The sequence below is a fragment of the Scylla paramamosain genome, unplaced genomic scaffold (genome assembly GCF_035594125.1).
Source record: "Scylla paramamosain isolate STU-SP2022 unplaced genomic scaffold, ASM3559412v1 Contig3, whole genome shotgun sequence".
NCBI lineage: Eukaryota > Metazoa > Arthropoda > Malacostraca > Decapoda > Portunidae > Scylla > Scylla paramamosain.
The window spans coordinates 3,180,001-3,200,000 of NW_026973668.1; the positions used below are offsets into that span (position 1 = coordinate 3,180,001).

The window sequence follows — 20,000 nt, forward strand, 5'->3', positions numbered from 1 at the left end:
AAGAAAAAGTTAGGAAAATTAAAGAAAGGAGATAAAAGTTTGTGGGCAGACCACAATGCTACTTTTAAATTTTGTTTATTTAACTATATTGGTTGTGAGCACATGAGGAAAACAACGAACCTAAGAAGCTATAGTAAACTGAAAGGGTCACAAGAAGAAGAAGATTGTTTTGGTTGGAGCCGAGAGGAAACGCGGGAGGTAGAAGCGATCGTGTGTGTTTGTGTGTGTGTTAGACTAGATGACAGCAGGTATGTAGCGTGTTGTTGGGGCTGTAAGGTGTATTATGCGAGTTGGGGAGTGTTGATAATATATGTTGTTAGTTAGAAATGTGGGGACTGCTGGAGTTTCTCGATAACAGATGTGAGGAAGGGAAGGCGTCCTAAGGCTGTTGATAGGAGCACGTTAGGTTAGGCTGCCTGAAGGAGGACCAGCATTCCCCGTGGAGGTAGTGGTCGTCAGGAGGGCTGTGGTGAAGTGGATGTGCAAAAGTGGTGGAGGAGGCGACGTGTGGCCATTCTGGGGAGGTTATGTGGACGTGGTGGCGTGGTGTTGCATTGTGGGAGGTGTGGAGGGAGTGTACTGTGGGGAGGTGTGTGTGGTGATGCAGTGCCACTGGTGTTGCGTGTGGTGTGTGGTGAGTGAGGTGATGCAGTGCCAGTGGTGTTGCGTGTGGCGTGTTGTGAGTGAGGTGTTGTGTGTGTGGTGTTGTGAGTGAGGTGTTGTGTGTGGTGTTGTGAGTGAGGTGTTGTGTGGTGTTGTGAGTGAGGTGTTGTGTGTGTGGTGTTGCGAGTGAGGTGTTGTGTGTGTGGTGTTGTGAGTGAGGTGTTGTGTGGTGTGTTGTGAGTGAGGTGTTGCATGTGTGGTGTGGTGAGTGAGGTGTTGTGTGGTGTGTTGTGAGTGAGGTGTTGCATGTGTGGTGTTGTGAGTGAGGTGTTGTGTGTGTGGTGTTGTGAGTGAGGTGTTGTGTGGTGTTGTGAGTGAGGTGTTGTGTGGTGTGTGAGTGAGGTGTTGTGTGGTGTGTTGTGAGTGAGGTGTTGCATGTGTGGTGTTGTGAGTGAGGTGTTGTGTGTGTGGTGTTGTGAGTGAGGTGTTGTGTGGTGTTGTGAGTGAGGTGTTGTGTGGTGTGTGAGTGAGGTGTTGTGTGGTGTGTTGTGAGTGAGGTGTTGCATGCGTCTCATGGTGTGTAGTATTGTCAAGATTAATTTACACAAGAATTGAATTATAAGTTGTGCAGAGTTATGTCTCAGGCTGTGTACCAAGAAAGGCAAATTAGGATTCAACTTGTGTATTGTAAGGCAGGTTTTATTGAGCCTGACAGGAGAGTCTGAGGAGCGAAGTAATTTATTTTTGTGTTTTCAGGTGTCAGTAAGGTGAGGCTGGCAGTGCTGGTGGGCAGTCTTACATTAAGAGCGTTGGCTGACTCCAGCCCACTACAGGTTTGGCAGCAGAGGATGATGTGTTCTTCCATGTCCTGTTGGCTGATGCTGACAGAAACCTGCTTGGGTCCTGTGTGTGGGTGTCATGGAGGAAGCAAAGTTTGTGAAGGAGGAGGTTAAGGTGGAAAAGTTGATTGATATTGATGCTGCATCTGTGAAGGTGGATGTTCAGGGTGTGCACATCCCCACTGCCTCCTGTGAGTGCTGTGAATGTTGACAGTGAGTCAGCAAGTGCTGTGGCTGGGTCTTGTCAGAGTGCGAATAGGAACACACAGCCTCAGACCCGACCCTGGCTTGGTCCGCCCACGGCCTACTATTGATAGACACTCGGGTCAGCTAAGGAAACCCAGTGACCCGGACGAGTGGCCGAGTGCACATAACACAGGCGGGATTCCAGGGACCAGAAGCTGTGGCATGCCTCTTTGGGTTTGTGGTCAGGCCTGCACCCACGAGGGTGTGACGGTGGTGTGGATGCAGCGTCCGAGTTATCTGAGTGTGCAGCGTGTCAGACTGTTGCTCCAACAGGGAAATTAATGGTGAAGGGTATTAATTTAGCTAAATAATACCAGTCCACTGTGATGAGTGGATGAAACAGTGAGGATCCGGGTTGAACAGCTCCACCGTCCTGGGGCAAACTAATATCAATCCACTCAGTAGGCAGGGAGTTAGTCACATTCAAGAAGTGGTTGGATATATACCCACTCTCTCATTCCACTCCAGCCAGCTGCCGGTGTGCATCAGCACTCCTCCTCAAGCCACCACCATCCTTGGGGACATTCTGCCCAAACTCAGGCTAATCACTCTGTCTAGTTGCAGGCATCCCCCTTTTTTTTATTTTGAATTTATTTATTTATTTTTTTTTATCACCAAAAATTGAAGGATAAGTGTGTTGAAGCCTCCCTCTTGAAGGAATTCAAGTCACAGGAAGGTACAAATACAGAAGCTGGCAGTGAGTTCCAGAGTTTACCAGAGAAAGGGATGAATGATTGAGAATACTGGTTAACTCTTGCATTAGAGAGGTGGACAGAATAGGGGTGAGAGAAAGAAGAAAGTCTTATGCAGCGAGGCCACGGGAGGAGGGGAGGCATGCAGTTAGCAAGACTAGAATACCAGTTAGCATGAAAATAGTGGTAGAAGACAGCTAGAGATGCAACATTGCGCCAATGTTGCATCTGACTGACTGAAGACAGTCATTTAGAGGAGAGGAGTTGATGAGACGAAAAGCTTTTGATTCCACCCTGTCTAGAACAGCAGTATGAGTGGAACCCCCCCCCAGACGTGTGAAGCATACTCCATACATGGACGGATAAGGCCCCTGTACAGAGTTAGCAGGGGGGGATGAGAAAAACTGGCGGAGACGTCTCAGAACGCCAAACTTCATAGAAGCTGTTTTAGCTAGAGATGAGATGTGAAGTTTCCAGTTCAGATTATAAGTAAAGGACAGACCGAGGATGTTCAGTGTAGAAGAGGGGGACAGTTGAGTGTCATTGAAGAAGGGGGGATAGTTGTCTGGAAGGTTGTGTTGAGTTGATAGATGGAGGAATTGAGTTTTTGAGGCATTGAAGAATACTAAGTTTGCTCTGCCCCAATCACAAATTTTAGAGAGATCAGAAGTCAAGCGTTCTGTGGCTTCCCTGCGTGAACTGTTGACTTCCTGAAGGGTTGGACGTCTACGAAAAGATGGAAAAGTGCAGGGTGGTATCATCAGTGTAGGAGTGGATGGGACAAGAAGTTTGGTTTAGAAGATCATTAATTAATAATAAGAAGAGAGTGGGTGACAGGACAGAATCCTGAGGAACACCACTGTTAATAGATTTAGGAGAAGAACAGTGACCGTCTACCACAGCAGCAATAGAACAGTCAGAAAGGAAACTTGAGATTAAGTTACAGAGAGAAGGATAGAAGCTGTAGGAGGGTAGTTTGGAAATGAAAGCTTTGTGCCAGACTCTATCAAAAGCTTTTGATATGTCCAAGGCAACAGCAAAAGTTTCACCAAAACCTCTTTTAGAGACTTTGGTGAAACTCAGTAAGAAAAGCCAGAAGATCACCAGTAGAGCGGCCTTGACGGAACCCATACTGGCGATCAGATAGAAGGTTGTGAAGTGATAGATGTTTAAGAATCTTCCTGTTGAGGATACATTCACAAAAAGGCCTGTGTGCTGACAGGTACTCAGCTCCTGTGTGTCCACCTAACCAAAGATAAATTCCATAAGCTGGCCTCAGCCGGTGTATGCTAGGTTGTCAAACTGGTCCTTCAAACCAAATCCTCCCTGGTGACTCAGCCTGTGCCGTCCGTGTCTATCTAGTGTCTGCGTGTCACTAACGCGCCACAGAAAACGCCAAACACTCACCAACAGCCCCGAGTGACATCCGGCAGCGGTGCAGTGGTCTTGGGGCCTCACGACATAACAACAACATCCCTAATAATATTCAGACTTGTTGCACCACCCACTAAAGTAAATAATGGAGCATATAAAGAAAGTGAGGAGAATGAGGGCGGCGCTGAAGGCAAGTATCACCACGGCCACCAAGGACCTGGAAACACTGGTTGGTGCCGCTAACACGCGTGGCAGGAGGCAAATCAACCGCCATCACAACCATCCCAAACAAAACCAACAATAATAATGAAAAAAATCACTGAACAGATGGACCACACCAGCTTACAAGAGGCAAAGGCAGAGGATCACGTGAATGAAGAAGTGAATTTGATCTTCTCTAAATTGAAGGTCACTCAGACAACACCAACACAGGAAAACAAGGAAACCCTCCCCACAGTGCCCAAGCTTAACCTGGCCTCCTTTAATGGCAATCTGACCAGGTGTGTTGAGTTGTGGGACATAAATAACACTCCATTCATCAAAACAAAGAGTTGACACCTCTCCTGAAGCTCACCTACCTGAAGGGGCAGCTGAGGCAGAGGCAGCACAATTGATATCAGCCTTCAAACTTGAGGCCCCACACTCTGGAGCAGCCATCCATGTACATTAGTCGAGGACAGTTGCGGCAGGGGAGACGGGCTCAGGTGCGTCCCGGTCACCGAACTGGCCAGTCTGCAGAAGCCTAACCATGATGTCGGTAGCCTCCAGCAGTTCGTAGCAAGATGGGAAAGCCTGTACAAATCACTGCCTGCACACAAGATCAGGAGGGAAGAAGTGTGCTCCACATTCCTCATAGATTACCTTCCACTCCATAAAAGGGAAAACAACAAGGTACTCAAGGAAAATGTACTGAACGTTGAGGAAGCTTTGGATTGTTTGAGGAATGAAATGTTTACCGCAGAAAATAATCCACCCATTGCTGAGAAGGAGGCAGGACACCATGCAGTAGACGGCTTTAATGTTGGGCAAAACAGGGAAGAAAAGCCTAAGACTCAGTGTAAACTTTGCCAGAAACAAAGTCATCCATGGTTTAAATGCCAACAATACCCAGAGCCTGACTCAAGGCTAAGAAGAGCTCAGCAACTAAGGCTGTGCAATACACGTCTACAACCTGGTCACGGCACAGAAGGCTGCACAAACACCACCACTAAAAACTGCAAGTTCTGTGAGGAAAGGCAGTACCATGCCCTCTGTGTTAACCTAAGGCAACAAACAACACAGACTGAGGCTGCACCGGGGGAAACGACAACATTGACCCTAACGGCTCCCTAACAACTCCCAAGGACAGAACCGTCTTACCAACCTTACTTTATGTTGCCACAGGACACGGAGGTGGGACCACTAAATTGAGGCCCTTGATGGATCAGTGCTCACACAAAACATTCATCCTACTGTCTTCATCAGCCTAATTAAGCACAAACTGATAGACAAGGAAACAACCTTAAAGGTCCAGTGATTTATTTACTGGAAGCAAAACCAGTCACCAATATGACATAGCTTCTGTATCCTTGAAATATGATGGAAAAGAACTCTCCCTGAGGGCAGTGGTGGTGACGGAGAGGCCTCAACAGACGACCCACGAAGGACCGGGAAGGGACGTGGTTCAGTCAGAACACAAAGGCTGCGTGCCTGCCAACCCATTCATGAATGATGGTGACATCCCTCTCCTGATGGGGGCTGATCATTATTATGAGTTAGTCCACCCTGGATATGAGAGGGCAGGCTCAATAATGGTGGTGCCTACAGTTTGTGGTTTTGGCCTGAGTGGCACCTACAAGAACAGAGTTGATAACAGTGGCCAGGTGGAAGTCATTTCAGTGCTCAGAGTAGCAGTCAGTCCAGTGGAGGAGAAAATGAGTGACCCAGATTAGCAGCCTCATAAGGAAGATGTGAACAAACTGTGTGAACTAGACCGTGACACTGGAATACTACCACGGCAAGTAACCAAGAAACCAAAGCCTCGTGCAACAGTCTGAGAAGTCCATCACTCATGATCAACAAAGCAGTCAGTATAATGTCTGTCTGCCCTGGAAGGATAACAAGGCCAAACTACCAAGTCATTTCAAATTAGCACCGGGTAATTTAAGGAGCCTTCAGCACGCATTCATTAAAACCCAGAATATTGCAATCAGCACTCCAGGGTAACCACTCACCAGACAGACACAGGCTGAGTGGAGAGAGTGGACTTGTGTCAACACGCCCACCGTGATTTATTCATCTTTCGCTTGAATTGTCACCCTAACCACTCCACTCAGAACTGTGTACGACTGTTGAGGAAAGTAGTCCCGTGGTTCCCTAAGCCTCACTGACTGCTTATTAACAGGTCCAGGTGCAGTGCCTGACTTGGCTCGGGCACTGCTGAGGTTCATGCACGAAAGTGCACATTCACGTCACACGTGCACAAGGCATTCCTGACGGTGGGACTCAGTGAGAAGGATGGAGACCGCACCAGATTCCTGCGGCCGAGAGATCCATTGAATCTTAATTCCCCGCTGGACGTCTTTAGGTTCAAGGCAGTTGTGTCTGGAGCCACGACTTCACAGCACCCGCTCGGTGCCACCGCTTACCATCAAGAACGGGAGGACGCTGTTGAGGACTTGAGACATGGACTATATATTGATGAGCTGCAGGGGACACAGTTCAGTGGAAGAACTGTCCTGATAGATCCTGATAGAATAACAACAATACTATACTTCAGTCTGGTGTCAGGGCTACTTGATCCACCAGGCTTGTTACTCCTTGTGATGGTCTAGTCAAGAATATTTTTACCAAGCCCATGGAAACTGAAAGCATTGTGGGACCAAACCCTACATAATGAACTCTGTGATCATTGGCATCCACTGGACCGTGAACTCAGAGCAGCAAGCAGAACAGAAATGCCCCGGACAACCCCAACACAGCAGGGAGCACGGGAGGGACTTGCACGTGTTTGGTGATGCCAGCAGTGAGGCACATGCAGCTTGTGCTTGCCTTTGTAACAGTGGGCAAGGGAGTCTGATAATAAGTAAAGCAAAGGTTGTCTTACTAAAAAAGCCTGACTAAGAAAACAACAATGGAAAAGGACTTAAGAAGAACTGTATCTGGTAATTTATCACCAGAGTAACACAAATAGGATTGTGGGTGAAACTTACAGCCTTCTGGGGAACAGAAAAGTAGCATTCAGGTATCAAGATGAGGAAATGATGAACAAGCTGATGGTAGCTATGATATGTCCAAGGTTGGAATATGCAGCAGTAGTGTGGCCTGGCCACCAAGTACAAAAATGAATGTAAAGAAATTGGAGAGGATTCAGAGATCAGCAGCAAATTTTGTTCCAAGTCTTCAAGACATCATAGGAAGAGAGATTGAGAAGGTTGAATGTACAGACGCTGGAGAGGGAGAGAGGAGACCTGATTGTAGTGTGTAGGCTGATGAATGGATTAGAAAAAGTGGACCAGCAGGATTGGATGATAATGTGGGATGTAAGACACTCAAGAGGATAGGGAGGGAGGTTGAAAAAGGCCACCTGTGAAAGGAATATTAGACATGGAATGGCCTGGAGAGAGATGTGGTTCATGCAAGATTCAGATGACTTCAAGGTCAAGCTGAACAATACTAGATGTAGAGACGGGACAGCACCAGCGTAGCTCCCCTACCTGTACACCACCACTACACACACACACACACACACACACACACACACACACACACACACACACACACACACACACACACACACACACACACACACACACACACACACACACACACACACACACACACACACACACACACCTAATGGATTTTGGCTGTTAGCAAAAAAATTAAATGCATTACTCTGGTGTGCATGTTCCACGTGATCCGACAGTCTTGTTTCCCAGCAACAGACAAAATGTGCATCATTGCCTCCAGGCAACACATGGCAACCAGCAAATGTGTCTGGGTTACTAGGTAATAGTTATGTTCCTGATTATATACATGAAAACTTTGCATAATCAGGGTTAGCAGAAATATCTGCTTGAAAACTTGCTGGTGGTAACAGAGTTTGTGGAACAGAATGTACAGTGTCCCACTCAGCGCCACCACAACCACAAGGGCCGAGGTCACCGCTCACGGCAGAGGCCGTGCCGTGACCCAAGCTTGACTGCTCGTGACAGAAAACATTTTAATTTTCACCGACACTGCTGGCAACTAAATTTTGCACTTGACTGTTGTCAGTCTCAGAGAAAGGGAACACGCAGGCTGAAAGAAAACATCAAACAGCAAAGAACAACCAAACAAAAACAAGCATAAATTATTAACAGATACACCAGACATGTCGCCAGTTAAACCTTCTCTCTCTCTCTCTCTCTCTCTCTCTCTCTCTCTCTCTCTCTCTCTCTCTCTCTCTCTCTCTCTCTCTCTCTCTCTCTCTCTCTCTCTCTCTCTCTCTCTCTCTCTCTCTCTGCAGCATCATGTGTTATCAGGTTGGGGAGGAGAAAGTTAATATTTTTGTTTATCAAATCACTTTATTTGTGATGTAATGTTTACCTTTCCTTCTCCTGAGCACGACATTTACCTTGGAAAGCTTCAAGCAGGGGTTGTGGGTGGGCAGACGCACTGAAGAGTGCACCCCTAGTCCTGCCATATACAGCTGTGCCACACCACATGACACACACACACACACACACACACACACACACACACACACACACACACACACACACACACACACACACACACACACACACACACACACACACACACACACACACACACACATGTCCACCTTTAAGGGAGTGTAATTAATATACCCTCAAATGTTGATCTAATCACTCCACCTTTACATTTCAAAAACTGATTTGTCACACTTATGGCAAACATTCCCTTAATAAAATGACACCACCAATTGCCAAGTGTGGTATAACTTGCTTGTCATTATTGTGCAGATGTTGGTTTTGTTGAGTGGCTTCTCATATTCATTACTCTTGGCTCTGCAGGCAGTGCCACTCTCCCAGGCTTGCACTTCCTGTGGCACGACACGTCAGTCACGCATTTAGCTGACGCCTCCACGTCTGTTCTGCCGTGCCACACCGTGCAGATGGTGGTGCCCCGAGGAGAAGGTGTGGCAGGTGCTGGGGTGGTGGCGTGCCGCCGTGCAGGACAGGCAGCACGTTCACTGCAATACTAGTGGCACATTAACAACATTTGTACATTATCAACAGGATACTTCCTTAGGGTTAATGCTTACTTAAGATGTAATGTGTAATGTGCACCGCCTCTCTCTGCCTCCCTGACACCTCACCTGTTTGGCCAAACGGTTTAGGGTGCTGGGTGGAGACTCGGCTCAGAGACGTGAGGTGTGCTGGCAGCGCAGACTATGGAGTTCCTCAAGGCAGTATTCTGTCCCATACTCTTTCTTACTGATACAAATTATTTACCCCATACACTCACAGGTCTTAAGGTGATGCTCTGTGCTGGTGATGCAGCACTGTACATCAGTGGGGAGGACCCTGATAACCTTGTACAAGCAGCAGATTTAACCCATACACTCACGGGTCTTAGAGTGATGCTTTGTGCTGGTGATGCAGCACTGTACATCAGTGGGGAAGACCCTGATAACCTTGTACAGGCAGCAAATTTAACCCATACACTCACAGGTCTTAAGGTGATGCTTTGTGCTGGTGATGCAGCACTGTACATCAGTGGGGAGGGCCCTGATAACCTTGTACAGGCAGCAAATCCAGACCTGGAGATCCTTCAGAAATGGTGATGAAGTAAGAGGTTATCAGGTAATTATAGTAAAGCACACTACATGCTCTGTGTAGATAATGTATTAAAACACTACCATCCTTGATCTTCTCAAATAACATTATCAGCAGAACTCCTCAACACAAAGTCTTGGGCGTTATATTGGGTGACCACGTGACGTTCAAAGCACACACGTCTCAAGCTTGTCTCAAGGTGTCAGGAATGCTTTCCCTACTTTGCCAGCTCAGAGATCTCACGCCTGATAGCACACCCAAAACTCTGTACAGCGGTCATGTGCCGGCCCGTGCTTAGTGTGGTGCACCTCTCTGGGGCAGCATGCACCCTGCACATTTGTTGCCTCTGCTCAGCGCACGGGAGGAAATTGTAAGGTTTGTTGCCACCGGTGGGTGCACCAAATGTGTTCTACTTTTTAAATGCACAAACATTCTAAAACTGTTTGATGTCAACAAACAGGAAATTGTAACACGGATGTCCAGACTGTAATTATGACAGTCATGTGGCACTGCAGCTTGCCGTGACTCTGCTGCCCCTGCCTGTGTGCACCTACGTACGTACGTACACCTCAGCACCGCCTGTCAGTCTGTAAACATTCCTGATCATATTCTGGCATTCCATCCGTGATCAAATCAAGAACACACCAACTTTACACTCTTTTAAAGCCCACCTTAAGGAATGGATTATTTCTCAATATGAGCCACTTAATGTATTGGCTGGAAATATTACCAATGGAATGGGCACTAACACTGTAACTAGTGTTTGTGTCTTTGTGGAGGGGAAGGAGGTGGTTCTGGTGAAGCTGAGGATACATTTGTAACAACCATTTCTTTGTCATAAACATTTGTTACATTAGCTTCAAACTATTTGTGTTCATATTTGCTTGCCTTCATTCACTGCCCACTAAACTCTGCTTCACAGAAGTATGATTTGTGAGGATGATGAAGTGTTTAAGTGTGTTTACTTGTTATTACTGAGAAGATGTTGGTTTTGTTGAGTGGCTTCTTGTATTCATTACTCTTGGTTCTGCAGGCGGTGCAACTCCCATTGAACCTGGCTTGCACTTCCTCCAGCATGACGCGTCAGTCGTGCACTTGGCCAACGCCTCCACGTCTGTTCTGCTGCGCCACACAGCACCAGATGGTGGCGCCCCAAGGAGAAAGTGTGGCATGTGCTGGCGTGGCGGTGTGCTGCTGTGCAGGACAGGCAGCACCTTCGCTGCAGCACAAGTGGCAGATTAACCCTTGCACACACCAGTAAGTTTCAAAAGTTTTCTTTCCAATACTTGTGTTGGTAGGCATTTGTGGCCTTTCTGCACGCCTTACAAAACTTTGATTCAGAAGCAGTTTTCTTTCCTTTGAAAGTCATAAGTAATCATGTACTATATGTCACTAAGTGAACAAGGAAATTATCTTTATGATGGTCACAAAAAACATAATAAAAAAGTAATTTGCTCATTTTTTGTCAAAAAACAAGTACAAAATGAGAAAACAATGTTCACAACGTCGTAGCTCAGAATTTTTGCCTCGACCATTCTGCGCACTGCACATCACCACAGCCGTCTTTTTGTGAGGTTTACAGTGCGACTATTGTCATTGTGATGCGTCAATTAGATCTCAAGAAAAAAAGGAAATCTGAAATCAGCGCTCATCTCCGATTATGTGCAGACGGCCTGAGTCACGGGGTGAAGCTGACAAATGACCTGACAGTCGGCCTATTCTGGGAAGCAGCAGTGTTGCCAATTCATCACTTCTGTGAAAATTATGCTCCTCTTTGACTCCCCAAAAATTGACTGTTTTTAATTCATTTAGGTAAGTTTTTTGACGCACTTGTGGGTTGGTGGCGTCGGTGCAGTTTGGCACGAAGACATTCTGCCACACGTGAGTATGCATCCGGTGGGTGAGAAGGTTAGCAACACTTCCACATTATCAACAGGATACTTCCTTACAGTGTACTAAAGATGTAATGTGTAATGTGCACCGCCTCTCTCTCTCTCTTCCTCCCCAACACCTCACCTGTTTGGCCTGACAGTTTAGGGTGCTGGGTGGAGACTTAGCTCAGAGATGCGGAGTGTGCTGGCGGTGCAGACTGCCAGAAGTGGATTCCAGGAAATTGTTACTGAAGAAACTTGTTGTATGTCTGTCTGAAGAGACTCACACTGTCTTGGGCATAAACAATAGTTGGCACTGACACCAATAACATTTTATAGTACCAGCTGCTCTCTCACTCTCTCTCTCTCTCTCTCTCTCTCTCTCTCTCTCTCTCTCTCTCTCTCTCTCTCTCTCTCTCTCTCTCTCTCTCTCTCTCTCTCTCTCTCTCTCTCTCTCTCTCTCTCTCTCTCTCTCTCTCTCTCTCTCTCTCTCTCTCTCTCTCTCTCTCTCTCTCTCTCTCTCTCTCTCTCTCTCTCTCTCTCTCTCTCTCTCTCTCTCTCTCTCTCTCTCTCTCTCTCTCTCTCTCTCTCTCTCTCTGTGCAGCAGCTAATGTAGTGATCTCCCTTTCCCATTCCTTGCTCCACTGTGAGGTCTTGTTCAAGTCGGTGCAAGGAATTCCACAGTCAGTGTGGCTTGTCATTCTCTTATTATTGAGGCATCACCTGCAGACAGAATGACACAATGTTTCTGAAGGCTGTGTGGCTCACCTCGCGTGACTTGTTCTCCTCAACGTCCTCTTCAGCGTCACTCCTGCGGGGACAAGGCGGCACTTTCCCACAGGACGCTTGTGTGCATCTCCTCGGCTGAGTCCATTCTCCTGGCCAGCGATGGGTCTGGTCTTGCCGGGCCATCCTCTCCTCTGTGCCCCGTGGCTCCGGCTGTTTGCCGAGTCATCCAGCTGTCCACTGTCGGTCCCGCTGGTCTTTCTCCCTGAAGTGTTTCCCATGTTGCTTCCTTGCCAGCAGAGTCTGCACCCAGCCACTCTCTTTGTTGTGCAGGACTGTTGTGGAGCAGCTTTATCACTAGTGCTGGGACCCTTCACCACACCACTGGACTCAGGGAAATGAGAGACAGGGTGGAGCAGCTTTATTATCAGTGTTTGAGTCTTACAACACACGTCAAAACCAAAGGCAATCAGAATGCCGCCTGTGCCAAACTAACTGCCTGATATGCCCTGGCCCACACAGCACAGCGTCGGTGAATGAGTGTTGTGGTGAACGAGTCCTCACACCTGTCACGGCGCACCTGCTGGCACCCCAGTGTGGCTCACTGCACCAGAACACCTGCACCGCGATTCACGCCGCCACACACCTTACAAACAATTCCCTACGTGTGGAGGACACCAACCACACCACCTGCAGGTGTACAACACCTGATGCAGCACAGCACTGGGGGCACCACTCTCAAAGGGCGCCGCTTTGTCTCCACTACTTTTGGCAGGCTGTGGTGGAGTGACTGTGTTGTGGTGGCTGTGGTGGTGGTGTAGCAGGCTGTGGTGGAGGTGGCTGTGTTGTAGTGCCTGTGGTGGTGGTGGTGGTGCAGCAGGCTGTGGTGGAGGTGGCTGTGTTGTAGTGGCTGTGGTGGTGGTGGTGCAGCAGGCTGTGGTGGAGGTGGCTGTGTTGTGGTGGCTGTGGTGGTGGTGGTGTAGCAGGCTGTGGTGGAGGTGGCTGTGTTGTGGTGGCTGTGGTGGTGGTGGTGCAGCAGGCTGTGATGGAGGTGGGTGTGTTGTGGTGGCTGTGGTGTTGGTGGTGGTGTAGCAGGCTGTGGAGGAGGTGGCTGTGTTGTGGTGGCTGTGGTGGTGGCATAGCAGGCTGTGGTGGCTGTGGTGGTGCAGCAGGCTGATGTGGTGGTGACTGTGGAGGAGGTGGCTGTGTTGTGGTGGTGCAGCAGTGAGTGAGTGGGGAAGTGGTCAAGGGTGACAAAAGCAAGAGGAAAACACACCCACTGAGATGCCAGTCCCTGAAGGAAGAAGCCTGACTGGTTATCAAGGATTGGAGGACAGGTGTGCTGATGCCTCCCTCTTGAAGGATTTCCAGTCATGAGGAGGGAAAAACAGAATCAGGAAGGGAGTGCCAGAGCTGACCATGAAAGGAAAAGACAGAATACTGGCTAGGTCTTGCATTACAGAGGTGGATGGAACAGTGGTGGATGATTGACAATACTGCTTCACTGTTGCATTAGAGTGATGGACAGCCTGCAGGAGGAGATGAGGCAGGCAGATAGCAGGATCAGAAAAGCAGTTAGGTAAGAGATGGTGAGAGGCAGTCTGTTAGAGGAGAGGAGATGGTAAGGTGAAATGCTTTTGAATCCACCCTGTTCAGAAGAGTGGTGAGAGTGGAACCTCCATACATGTGAAGTGCTCTCTGTACACGGTTAGCAACTTGGGGGGTGAGGAAAACTGGTGGGGGTGACTCAGAACATCTAACTTCATAGAAGCTGTTTTAGGTAGAGATGAGATGTGAAGTTTGCAGTTTACATTATTGGTAAAGGACAGTTGAGTGTCACTAAAGAAGAGGAGATAGTTGTCTGGAAGGTTGTGTTGAGTTGAGGCATTGAACAACATGCAGTCTGTTCTGCTCTAGTCCCGGTCAGAAATTTTAGAAAGATCAGAAGTCAGGCGTTCTGTGGCTTCCCTGCGTGAACTGTTTGCTTCCTGAAGGGTTGAACATCTATGAAATGACATGGAAAGGTGCAGGGTGATATCATCAGTGTAGGAGTGGATAGGACAAGAAGTTTGGTTTAGAAGATCACTAATGAATAATAAGAAGAGAGTGGGTGACAGGACAGAACCCCGAGGAACACCACTGTTAATAGATTTAGGAGAAGAACAGTGACCGTCTACCACAGCAGCAATAGAACAGTCAGAAAGGAAACTTGAGATGAAGTTACAGAGAGAAGGATAGAAGCCGTAGGAGGGTAGTTTGGAAACCAAAGCTTTGTGCCAGACTCTATCAAAAGCTTCTGATATGTCTAAGGCAACAGCAAAAGTTTCACCAAAATCCACAAAATATATATATATATATATATATATATATATATATATATATATATATATATATATATATATATATATATATATATATATATATATATATATATATATATATATATATATATATATAAGATTAACATGAAGTTTGTAAGTGTTTTTAGAGAGGCACACATTGTTACAACTGATGTTGTTAACAAGCAAAAGAAACACAACAAAAGTTGTATAAATGGAAGCCTGGAGACATGAAATATCAAGTTTTTTCAGATGTGGTCTGAAAAGTTTTTTGTAATCACAACCTAACAATAACAGACAGTTAGTCATTTAATTACAACCATAAAGAAAAGCCATTGTTAGGCTGCAATTGCAACACTATTTGTAATGTTTAGGCCACAATTAATGCTTTAGTTGAGAGGCCTAGTGACTGTAGGCTCAGGAGCAGACACAAGCCACTCACAGCATCAAGGAAAACATTCAAGGCTCTATACAGGGAACAACAACTGCTGTCGGTCTTGACATTAAAGTTTTAACTATAATGTAAAAGAACAACTCCTGTCAGCCTTAACTTTAAAGTTTTAATGATAACCTAAACCAGTGGTTCCCAGACTTTTTCTTGTCATTACCCTTTTCCCACACATGATTCTTGTCCATGGCCCACCGCCAAGCATAACCCTTGACTACACTGACTGTCCATGGCCCACCGCCAAGCATAACCCTTGACTACACTGACTGTCCATGGGCCACTGCCAAGCATAACCCATGACTACACTGACTGTCCATGGGCCACCGCCAAGCATAACCCTTGACTACACTGACTGTCCATGGCCCACCGCCAAGCATAACCCATGACTACACTGACTGTCCATGGGCCACCGCCAAGCATAACCCTTGACTACACTGACTGTCCATGGCCCACCGCCAAGCATAACCCTTGACTACACTGACTGTCCATGGGCCACCGCCAAGCATAACCCTTGACTACACTGACTGTCCATGGGCCACCGCCAAGCATAACCCTTGACTACACTGACTGTCCATGGGCCACCGCCAAGCATAACCCTTCACTACACTGACTGTCTACAGTCATACATTCATTAGGGCCATATAAAAACTATTCTAGGAAATCAAGTAACTTTATTAATTCTATTTGTTATTTTTTCTTTTGTTAAGTATTAAAAAACAGATTTGCAGTTTGCCTTTGCTGAATTACATATAATTATTGAAATGGTACTAAAGAAGATAATGCACATTATAAATTGTTCATATTTAGAGTAATTAAAAATTACATTATTGCAAAAAGCTGTTTCAACAATAAACAGGAAAAAAGTAAAACAAAGTTCTACTGATTTAAAAGTGTATTAATTCCAATCCATATGATCTGATCTTTCAGTCTGACAAATCTGATGACTTTATAATTCTGAAGTGAAGTGCTGTCATAGAGAATCATACTTTATAATTCTGAAGTGAAGTGCTGTCATAGAGAATCATAATTAAGTGCCACACAGGTGGGTGTGTGGCCTTAAGTGGCCACACACCCACCTCCTCCCAGACTATTTGCTTCTGAACATTCATTCTAGGTTCATGCTCCTTTCATTTGAATCCCCATTCCGCTCAGTGTGAAGGGTGATGTTACAGATTATCAACAAGCTTCTTGATTCATGGTTTTGTTTCACTTCAAGCACACCGTAGGTCATGCTTCACTTCAAGTCTGTTACGATATTTTGTTTGTGGAGTAGTTGAAAGAATGCAGGCTAACAGGAATAAGTTCATGAAAATGGTAGGAGGTGCCGAAAAGCAATTTCCCTATATAATCGAGCCATTTGTACAGAACATGTAAGTTCCCTACACTGGCTGCGTACCCGCTAAAATTCTCAGATTATGGCCCCATACATTTTGCTACATGGCCCCCCAGGGAGCCATGGGCCCCAGTTTGGGAACCACTGACCTAAACATTCAAAACATATATATGTGTCTTAATTATAACTTAAAATGACAACATTTGAAATACTGAAATTATTTTTTATGTTAACATGGAAGTGTTCACACAAAAGTTTTGGTGTGTCACCATCACAGTGCTCACACAAAAGTTTTGGTGTGTCACCATCACAGTGCTCACACAAAAGTTTTGGTGTGTCACCATCACAGTGCTCACACAAAAGTTTTGGTGTGTCACCATCACAGTGCTCACACAAAAGTTTTGGTGTGTCACCATCACAGTGTTCACACAAAAGTTTTAACTGCAGCCAAAAAATAACAAAACATGTTTTTAGCATAACTTAAGGGAATACTTTTCTAAAATAAAATTGTATGTTAGCTTAAAAGTCTTCAAATAAGTTTTAATTCAGGCCCAAATATTAACAAGACATGTTTTTGTTGTAACCTAAAGGAACAGTTTAGAAAAGTAATGACAGAAAAGTTTAAATTTTTGCCCATAAATCACAAATAAAATGGAAGGAAAATCAGAATATTTAAATATTTATATTTAATATTTAAATGTCTAATATTTAAATGAGAAATAATAATGATAATAGTAGTAGTAGTAATAGTAGTAGTAGTAGTAACAATAATAACTTGTTAGCACTACTTACTAACAGTGTTACTAACTTTATAATATTGTATTACTCACACAACTCTGAATATTACTGTTAATACTAGCACTTTTGTTGGTCCTCCTCCTCCTCCTCCTCCTGCTCCTCCTCCTCTTCCTTCTCATATTCCTCTTAATCATCTTCCTCTTCATCAGATTCATCACTCATCAGGTGAATATGACAGGAAACACTCCTCACTGGGGTGCCTGTGTGGAAGAAGCTGAGGATAATTTGAAGCAACACACACACACACACACACACACACACACACACACACACACACACACACACACACACACACACACACACACACACACACACACACACACACACACACACACACTAAGCCTACTAAGAAATATAAGAGTTGTCTTTGCTTATCTGGATGTTGAAATGATGAGAATAATCGCCACAATGATACGTCCAAGATCAGAATACGCAGCAGTAACTTGGCCACCGCATGAAAAAAAGCACATAAGAAAGTTGGAAGGAATACAGAGAGCAGCAACAAAGATGATAAGAGAATTGCAAGATTTGTCACATGAGGAGCGACTAGCTAGAGTGCAACTCCCAACCTTGAAAAAGAGACGAGAGAGAGGCGACTTGATTGCATTGTACAGATTGCCGAGTGTGATGGAAAAACTAGATAGTTTTATAATGAACAAAAGAGAAACAAGAGGACATGGAAGAAAACTAAAAGTAACCACCAGCAGAAGGGACATCAAGAAGTTTAGCTTCCCTCATAGAAGCATAGAGGCATGGAATGGACTGGAAGGGGAAGTGGTGTGTCCTACAAATATTCATGATTTTAAGGAAAAGCTGGATGAAAACAGTTATGGAGACAGGACAGTATGAGCTTAGCTCCTCTCCTGTATATCACAACTGGGTAAACACACACACACACACACACACACACACACACACACACACACACACACACACACACACACACACACACACACACACACACACACACACACACACACACACCTGAACAGCCCACACCCCAACAAAGCGTCAGCAAGGTCCATCAGCTCTGTCTCCTCCTCCTCCGTGATGGTTTCCTCTGGTATCCAAACACCTCCCCACCTCCCCCTGGCCGGTGCCGCCGCCAGGAGGTGAAGCAGGCGCCGCCACTCTGCTGCCTCCATGCTGCCCCAGGGGAATGCAGTGACATCATATCTGGAAGGGAAACCCAAAACATGATTGAATTTTAATTTATTTTGTTCAGTTTGTTTGTTTGTTTGTTTTGCTTCCAGGAATTAATAACTTGTTTTTTATGATTTGTTTTGTATCATTTATTGTTTTGTTTTATTCATGTTTTATTTGCCATCAAGGTTTTTTTTTTATAATTGCTTTACTTTTTATTGATTTTTTAAATTTTTGTTTTATTTTATTATATTTTTCTTTTTATTTCATTATTATTCTTAGGATTTTATTTATTTTGTATTTAATTTCTTTTGCTATTTCTTATTAAATTTAGTTTTTTATTGTGTAATCATTTGTATTTTCATATATTTTTTTATATATTTGTTTTCATTTTCATTATATGTATTTCTTTCATTTTCATTTAAAATATTTATTGATATGTGTTACTTTTATTATATATATATATATATATATATATATATATATATATATATATATATATATATATATATATATATATATATATATATATATTATTTTTTTATTTGTGAATTTATTTATTTATTTATTTATTTATTTATTTATTTATTTATTTATTTACTTTTTATGTATGATTTTTTTATGTTAAAACAAAAAAGTGAAACATTGATAAAAATGAAAAGAAGAAAAATTGATATGTAGGGTGTAGTTAGAATGAGAAATTAAAGTGTGAAGAGGAAGATGGCAGACTAGAATGAGAAAAAAGATGAAAGACGAGAGAAAGATTTTCCACCCGCAGTCACTCGTGTTCCCAGTAATTTCCCTTACTTCTCCACGTTTGTTCGGTTTGAGTCTTGCCTGACAATTGGCAGAAGAATTGTCCCTAACAAAGGCATAATCAGTGTTCACCCAGGCCCCATAGTTCAGTCACCAGAATTTTCTGAAAGTACTTGTTTTATTGATACCAGTTAGAAGCCTGTGAGTGGGAGGCAAGACCAGTGTGGTAAGAGGGTGGGGCTTGCCCCATCCCTCCCCCTCTCCCCCCATGTGAGTCACTGCCCAAGACATAGATTCAAGCTGCATTCCCACGCTTCAGTCGTGGTCCTTCTGCCATGAGAAACAGGTATAAGACGGCAGACACTGTTGTTCTGAGGAGACTGGGAGGGGATTACAGCTAGACAGGCCAGTCGCCTTAAAGGGAGTCACTGTGTGATCCACTGGCAGTACGCCCCTGCCTTTACGTGTAGTGTGGGAGTCTCCACGTCAGCTTGCCTACGAATGTAGTCGGTTGCAATGCACTCGCCACCTAATCGACGCAACTCCTCGGCGGTGCTGAGGCAGGCTGAGTTTTGGGTGTTACAGTGAGAGGTGAATCACCCTCCTGTTTGTTTTGTAGGCAATTTGTCTGAGTACATTTTGGTTGTTAAGTGCCACCGCGATCTGGGGCGTTCTCAGCTCCTTTAGATGCAGAGGATCAGTGTGCAGTGCCTTGCAGCAGACTAGGTATCTCTCTTCCCCAGGTTGTGTCATTCCTGAAAGGGGACAGAGCTCATCTTCTGGGAAGCTGGACATCACGTTGCACGGCAGAGGGAGACGGTGTTGTACGGGAGTGTCTTGCTGTTTGTGAGGGCAGTGTCCCCTAGAACACTATAATCCTTGTGTGTGTTTGTCCTTTGCTGAAACTGACTCTCCCTAGAATGTGGCTGGCGATTCTTTCCCACCTGTTGGAATTTGTTATTGTTATTGTTGTAATATTTCCCTGTCTGTGGCTGGGAGAAACAGACTGGTGACCTTGTGTGTGTGAACCTGGTGTTGTGACCATCTGG

At 45.1% G+C, this 20,000-nt stretch overlaps 2 protein-coding genes across 6 annotated transcripts in view; one reads left to right on the top strand and one right to left on the bottom strand.

The window, feature by feature from the left end:
- Positions 1–181: 181 nt before the first annotated feature.
- The window catches only part of LOC135096161 (uncharacterized), a 20,036-nt gene continuing 217 nt past the window's right edge, over positions 182–20,000 (top strand). Inside the window, exons 1-4 of one of the 3 annotated variants that reach the window (XR_010264609.1) lie at positions 182–248; positions 1,360–9,564; positions 10,571–10,794; positions 17,202–17,389. Coding sequence is in view for 1 of the 3 variants with exons in the window: in XM_063997485.1 (XP_063853555.1) it covers positions 9,460–9,564; positions 10,571–10,794; positions 19,695–19,710 (345 nt within the window). In the remaining 2 variants the exon portion in view is untranslated. The other 2 variants (XM_063997485.1, XR_010264608.1) reach the window with 2 other exon arrangements.
- LOC135096158 (uncharacterized) overlaps positions 16,875–20,000 on the bottom strand; it is a 14,204-nt gene continuing 11,078 nt past the window's right edge. For 2 of the 3 annotated variants that reach the window (XM_063997470.1, XM_063997471.1), the window contains exon 5: positions 17,285–18,228. In XM_063997470.1, the coding sequence (XP_063853540.1) occupies positions 17,904–18,228 (325 nt within the window). In that variant the 3' untranslated portion in view covers positions 17,285–17,903. Of the gene's footprint in view, positions 17,253–17,284; positions 18,229–20,000 lie in introns of those variants that run through there. The other variant, XM_063997472.1, reaches the window with a different exon arrangement.